The sequence below is a fragment of the Stegastes partitus genome, unplaced genomic scaffold (assembly GCF_000690725.1).
Source record: "Stegastes partitus isolate 25-593 unplaced genomic scaffold, Stegastes_partitus-1.0.2 Scaffold490, whole genome shotgun sequence".
Taxonomy (NCBI): Eukaryota; Metazoa; Chordata; class Actinopteri; family Pomacentridae; genus Stegastes; species Stegastes partitus.
The window spans coordinates 347,798-355,462 of NW_007578221.1; the positions used below are offsets into that span (position 1 = coordinate 347,798).

The 7,665-nt window shown below is 43.5% G+C and overlaps 1 protein-coding gene across 1 annotated transcript in view; it reads right to left on the bottom strand.

Annotated features, from left to right (window-relative positions):
* Positions 1-60: 60 nt before the first annotated feature.
* Positions 61-7,665, bottom strand: part of LOC103361193 (NACHT, LRR and PYD domains-containing protein 14-like) — an 8,740-nt gene continuing 1,135 nt past the window's right edge. Inside the window, exons 2-5 of the mRNA XM_008287214.1 lie at positions 4,743-4,916; positions 4,087-4,260; positions 203-376; positions 61-85 (exon numbers count right to left, since the gene is read on the bottom strand). Coding sequence (XP_008285436.1) covers positions 61-85; positions 203-376; positions 4,087-4,260; positions 4,743-4,916 — 547 coding nt within the window. The remainder of the gene's footprint in view (positions 86-202; positions 377-4,086; positions 4,261-4,742; positions 4,917-7,665) is intronic.

Here is a 7,665-nt window from a genome sequence, read left to right on the forward strand (position 1 = left end):
AGCAACAAACACAAGGAACAACACTCTGACATTTATTTCACTTTCTGCTCAGAGTTTACTTTACATTTCTCTGCCAATCGAAGGACTGAAGCAGAAATTTCAGTGTGGATCAGTAGAAGATCAGCCTGATGGCTGCAGTTTAGTGTCACCACAACTTTACATCACATTCATCTCAGAACACAAATGAAACATGAAGTCTGACCTCAGAGTCTGCAGGATGCAGTCTGGACTCTCCAGAAAACCACACAGATGCTTCACTCCGGAATCCTGCAGGTCGTTGTAGCTCAGGTCCAGATGTTTCAGATGGGAGGGGTTGGACTTCAGAGCTGGGGCCAGACAATCACAGCTGGTCTGTGACAAGAAGCAGCGCTCCAACCTGAACAAAGAATAAAAGACGTAGATAAAATCAGTGATAAAATCAGGCTGCTTTTTGTTGACTTCTCATCCACTTTCACCACAATCCAGCTTCACATCCTGGTCGAGAAACTTGTTAGTGTCTTTGGTGTTGATGCATGTCTGGCGGGTTGGATCCTTGATTTCCTCACTAATAGATCACAACAAGTCAGGGTCAACGGAGCACTGTCCAGCCAACTGATGACCTCCACCGGATCGCCTCAAGGCTGCGTTATATCTGCCCTTTAATATATTTTATACACAAATGCTTGTGTCAGCCACCACGATGACAGACTCATCACCGAGCAGGCTGACGATTACCGAATCGTCAGCCTGCTCGGTGATGATGAAGTCGGACATGGGCAGGTTCTTGATTTTATATTATGGCGCAAAGAAGCTGTCCTTCAAATCAATGTTTATAAAGCAAAGGAGATCTGCATTGATTTTAGACGGTCTCCCCCAGTACCTCAGTGCAGTGTGGTCCATGGCGAGCCAGTGGAACTGGTACCTAGTTATAAATATCTGGGTACTGTAATCGACAGTAAACTGAAGTTTGACTTAAATTGTGAAATGCTTGTTGAAAAAGGTCAACAACAATTATTCTGTCTGAGAAAGCTCGCCAAGTTTCAGGTTGATAGGACCCTGATGAAGCTCTTCTACTGTTCCTTCATTCAGTCAATTATTTCGTTTTCGATCATATACTGGTGTAGTAACCTTGGCAACAAGGACAAGAATTCCCTTGGGAGGATAGTAAAAGTATCCTCTAAAGTACCTGGGGTGTGTTTTAATAGTCTTGAAGATATTTTTAATACACAAGCTAAAAAGAAAGCTCAGTTGATTCTTATGGATGCTACTCTTCCTCTCAATCAGGAGTATAAGTTGCTCCCCTCCGGCCTTCGTCTGGCAGTATCCCAGGCCACAAAAAACAGGTACAAGTTCTCTTTTGTGCCTACCTCCATCCGAGCTATAAACGCTGAGAAGAGGAGGAGGTAATGCACAGTGTTTTTGCTGCTGGACTCTATCATGTACTGTGCTGCACTTTAACCTGTTTACTTGATTTCTTCTCTTGCTACTGCTGACTGTTTCACTGGAATACACCTGAATGACCAAGATTGCTGCTGATGTCCCTGTCTGTCTTATGCTTTGTGTAACTTTTAAATGTTTTTATTGTCTTTAAAAAAAAAATTATTATTATTTTTTTTAAACATTTCCTTTAATCTGTCTTTTTAATGTTTTTATTGGTGTTTATTGTGAATGCTTGTGTAAGCTGCTGCATAACAAATTGCCCCTCGAGGACAAATAATACATTTGAAGTTGGCTGATCCATCAGATGTGTTCTGGTTCTGAATGTGCAGCTCAACATGACTTTGTCCTCATCAATGAGCTTTTCTCTCCAAGCAGCACAGTGACTTTGTCCTTCTGTTATTGTGGATCATCATCATGTCAGCTTCTACACACATCATCCAGATGTCAGCATCCATCCAGCTGTTCATGTCCACACANCAGCACAACATCCATCCAGCTGTTCATGTCCACACACATCAACAACATGCTGCAGCATCAACAGGATCAGGATCAGTGAAATCACATTGAACTGAACACAACCCAAAGAAATATTTCTCTTCAAACTGATCTGAGTTCAGAGGATCTTAGAATAAAATAGAACAGAATAGAATGCTTTTTTTATTGTCATCATACACAAGGTACAAGGAAATTAAAAGACAACTCCAGTGGTACAGAAGTATAAAAGTAAAAGTATAAAAAGACAAATATGAATACATACATGTATTTACAAAAGGAGCCAGTAGAAAGTATGTACAGTTAGCGAAACGGTAGAATAAATATATTGCACTGTTGAGGTAGGAACACTGTGGATATATGAGAAATAACATAAATAAAGAAATTATTATTATTAGTAATAAATATATACAAAATACAGTATCATGTATAATAATAATTGAAACGTAATTATGATATAATTATATAGTATAGTATAGTATAGTATAGTATAAATAATAAATATATGTGACAAATAGTTCAGACTATGGAGACTAGTGTGCGTTCAGTACCCGTATTGCATTTGGGTAGAACGTGTTGGTGAGTCAGGATGTGCGGGCCTTGATGGACCGGTACCTCTTTCCTGAGGGCAGCAGTTAGAACAGGCTGTGCCCGGGGTGTGAACCATCGAAGGTGATGCTTCTGGCCCTGCACAGACATCTGGTGTCATAGATGTCCGACAGAGAGGACAGCTGTGCTCCTACGATGCTCTGTGCTGACTTCCTGACTCTCTCCAGAGCCTTCCTGTCAGCCTGAGAGCAGCTCCTGAACCACACCAAGATGCTGTGGGTGAGGATGCTCTCTACAGAACACCTATAGAAGGACAGCAGCAGTTCCTGGGACAGGTTGATCTTTCTCAGTGACCTTAAGAAGTACAGACGCTGCTGTGCCTTTTTCACCAGGGCATTGGTGTTGGTGCCCCATGTAAGGTCCTGAGAAATGCATGTTCCCGGGAACTTCAAGTCACCGACCCTCTCTACGGTGTCCCCCAGGATGAGAAAGGGGGGGGGGGACCCCCTTCCGCCTGAAGTCCAGCACCAACTCCTTAGTCTTTGAGGAGTTGAGTGCCAGGTTACTGAGGGAACACCAGGTAGTGAGGTTCAGGACCTCCTCTCTGTAGGCCGTCTCATCGTTGTTGTGAATCAGCCCAACCACAGTGGTGTCATCTGCAAATTTGACAAAGATGTTGCTGCTGTGGGTTGGTGCACAGTGGTGGGTGTCCAAGGTGTACAGCATGGGGCCGAGCACACAGCCCTGAGGGACCCCGGTGCTCACTGTCAGCACTGAGGAGTGGTGGGGCCCCAACCTGACTGACTGCAGACAGTTGGTGAGAAAGTCTCTGATCCATCTGCAGGTGTGCTTGCTGATGCCCAGACTGCACAGTTTTAACAACAGTCTGCTTGGAACAAGCGTGTTAAAAGCAGAACTGAAGTCCACAAACAACATGCTTGCATAATTGTCAGATTGTTCAAGATGTTGACACACTGTGTGGAGGGCTGTGTTGATGGCATCACCTGTGGACCTGTTGACTCTGTATGCAAATTGGTGCTAATCAATCCTGGGAGGCAGTAAGGATTTTATGTGCCTCAGCACCGGTCTCTCAAAGCACTTCATCACAGTTGACGTGAGAGCCACAGGTCTGTCATCATTCAGACTGCTGACCGACTGTCTCTTGGGGATGGGCACGATAGTGGCAGATTTTAGGCAGCTTGGGACTGTGCAGGCAGCCAGTGAGAGGTTAAAAATGGTAGTAAAACCTCTGCCAGCTGGTCTGCACAGCCCCTCAGTACCCTCCCCTGGACACCATTGGGACCAGCAGCCTTCGACAGGTTCACACCCCGGAGCATCCTCCTGACCTCCTCCGTGCTCACAATAAGGGCCAGGTTGTCAGCGGGTGGCATCTTCTGGATCCAGATGTGACTCTTCAGCACAAACTACAAACATTCATTGACTTTAACAACTAACTCTGAACATTTTGAACACTGATACAAACACTCAGCTTTTGTAAAAACTAGAAAACATGAACCAGAGCAGATTTACAGCTTCATGGATGAAGTTCTGTTTGAACATAACTGAGCTTCAGTTGTCATGAAACACATCAGATCTCCAACAGTAACAGACAGTCAGTGGACTGACCTCAGAGTCTGCAGGCTGCAGTCTGGATTCTCCACAAAACCACACAGATGCTTCACTCCTGAATCCTGCAGGAAGTTCCTGCTCAGGTCCAGATGTTTCAGGTGGGAGGGGTTGGACTTCAGAGCTGAGGCCAGAGAATCACAGCTGATCTCTGACAACCAGCAGGCCCTCAATCTGAATAAAGAATAAAAGATGTGAGTTGAGGAGACAAAGTTCCTGAAATCATTCAGAGTTTCATCATGTGTTCAGAGCTGAAGAAGCTTCAGAATGTACAAGTTGAGAAGATGTAAAGTCCAAACAGCTGAAGCCACCAGGATGCAGCTTCAAACAGTCCAACAGCAGCAGAGAAGAAGAGCTCTCATGAATCTGAATGACAACATGCTGCTGTTGGAGCCACTTCAGCTCTGAACCTCTGCAGCTCCACCAGTGGCTCCATCCACACACACTCATGCTGAGCAGCAAACACAAGGAACAACACTCTGACATTTATTTCACTTTCTGCTCAGAGTTAACTTAACATTTCTCTGCCAATCGAAGGACTGAAGCAGAAATTTCAGTGTGGATCAGTAGAAGATCAGCCTGATGGCTGCAGTTTAGTGTCACCACAACTTTACATCTCATTCATCTCAACACACAAAGAAAACATGATGTCTGACCTCAGAGTCTGCAGGATGCAGTCTGGACTCTCCACAAGATCTAACAGATGCTTCACTCCTGAATCCTGAAGCTTGTTGTAGCTCAGGTCCAGATGTTCCAGATGGGAGGGGTTGGACTTCAGAGCTGAGGCCAGAGAATCACAGCTGATCTCTGACAACCTGCAGTACCACAATCTGAATAAAGAATAAAAGATGTAGATAAAATCAGTGATGATCCATCAGATGTGTTCAGGTTCTGAATGTGCAGCTCAACATGACTTTGTCCTCATCAATGAGCTTTTCTCTCCAACCAGCAGAGTGACTTTGTCCTTCTGTTATTGTGGATCATCATCATGTCAGCTTCTACACACATCATCCAGATGTCAGCACAACATCCAGCTGTTCATGTCCACACACATCAACAACATGCTGCAGCATCAACAGGATCCGTATGGAGCAAAAGTGAATCAGAAGAGCCAATTCCCATCGAGTGAGAGCCGGCCCCTGACTTTTTTTTTGTTTTTTGCTGCTCAGTGGCTCAGCTCAGCTCACGGCAGAACTTTGTTTTGATTGGCAGCATGGCGGCCTTGTGGCCAATCACATGTGAGGATTTAGTGCCACAGCTGATGTTATAATGGAGATGTGATGCTATCTGAGGAGCCCCTCATCCAAGGAGCAGAAGAGCCACTGAGCTGGTGGCAGGCCGAGGCCTCAGTCTTCTCCACCTGGTGGAGGTGATGGAGGGAGACAACATCTGTTCCCTCTGAGAGAGACTCTCAGTAACAGAACAGATCATAACCGAGAGGAGAAACCGCATCAGTCCAGCCAAGCTGAGACATTTAATTCTTTTGAATGCAAACCTGCACTAAGGACAAACTGTTTGGTGTTTGACCTGAGTTTTGGTCTGTTCTAGTTCTGTTCTGGAGGTTTGTTTGCACTGTTTTGTTCATTTGTTTTCACGTTAAATTAATATTAAAATTTTGATTAAATTATTAAACAAAAGTAAAAATGCCTGCTTTTGTAACATAAAAATACACAAAATTAGGCCATTATAAGGCTTCTCAGGCTACAGATGATGAGAAATTAAAAGCCATTTGGGAGCCCAAAGAGCTGAACTTCCCATCACGAGTATGGAGGTCCTCAAGGTTGCAGCTTGAAGAGAGGACACGATTAGTTGAGCTGCTGTGCCACTAAGCTCTTTTTCTGCAAATATTACTTTTCACAGAACCTTGCAGGTCTGTAGCACGTAATGAGCATTAATGACTACTGTTTGAGACAGTCTGACAACATGCTGCAGAGAAAAAAACCCAACAGGCCAAAAGACCCTAGCCAACAAGCTAGAGGGGACGTCGATGCCGGAGCTCACGCTGACACACTTGAACCTGCACTTCGGGAAGCCATCTCCGAATTTATGCCAACATCCTCAAAGTAATTGATGAAAAGCTGGGCCGTTGTCAGAGCTGCTCCAACTGCAACGGGAAGAACTCCACGGCCAAAGCGGATCTCTGAGGCAGAGACAAGAACTTGGGCACCGGAGGATACTGTGGACCCAGTCCAGGGCAAACTAAGAGCTGGAGAGACAGGTGCTGGACATGGATGATCATATGGACCACCTGGAAAATCGCAGGACGAGAAAGAATAAAGGCATCATTGGATTTCCAGAGGATGCTGAGGGCAGTAATCCCACAGTTTTTGGAGATTTGGCTGTCGAAATCAATCAATCAATCAATCAATCAATCAGATTTTATTTCTATAGCACTTTCCATACAATCACAAATGCAACGCACGGTGCTTTACTGAAAATAACTAGAAGAGCACTCTGAGAGCTCAGACCTCCTCCAAGCAGCTCATTTCCACCATATTGTGATTTCCAGCAAGTTCTGCATTCATTTGATCTACACTGTTAGATTCATGGAGAATCAGATCATAGCGTTTAAATTAACACTGATATCATTAATAACAAGCTGACAGAGTGATGAATGGTCGTTCTGTACTCTAATATTTTGTACACTTATGTTATTTCTGCTGTTACTTACTGGCTTTTAAGCGGTTAGCTAACGCTATGCTAGGCGGGCAAAACTACAGTGATGTTACTGCTAACATAAACAGACAGGGAGTAGCTTAAGCTTAGGTCGCACAATTTTAGCAATGCAATGCAAATGAAAAGCATGACTGATGCAACGCAGCCCGCGTCAGTCGTCCTGACTCATGGCAAAGAGAGTTAAAGTGAACCAGGAGACATGTAGAGTCATTCTTAATGTCACAACGTGTTTCTGAACTTATCTGTCAGTAGCTCCGCTCAGCTCACTCCTGTGATGCTGCCTGGCTGAAGCTTACTGCTGTACTACTAAGACAGCGGTGAGGACTGAAGGACTGAATGGTGTCAGAGCTCCATCTAGTGGACAAACGGCGCAACGACAGCACTCTGCGCCACTGTGACACTTAACAGCATTTACTGTTTTATGAGAAAATAACCAGATGGTAAACCAGAACATTACCAGAATGTAATCATCTGTTCATTGTGCCGTTATCAACATTTCCTGAAAATTTCATGAAAATTCATTCACAACTTTTCGAGTTATCTTGCAAACAAACAAATAAACAAACAAACAGAAATTACAGTAAAACAATAAAAACAGCTCCCCACCCCCACAGTCAAGTTATCAATAAAAGGACTCTAAGACACTGGAGTCGAGAACTGAGGAATCACTGTCCTATATAACAAAGAGAATGAGGGAACACCAGAGGAGATAAAATAAAATAAAATAAGCTAGATCAATAAATAAAATAAAATAAGATACAGACTATTAAAAGATAGACAAAAAATCAAAACATTTAAAAACAGAATAAGAAATGATAAAAAAAATGAAGTAATAAACAATAAAAGAAAAAAGAAAATATGGATATAGGTGAATAAATAGAGAACTGAATAAATAAAATAACT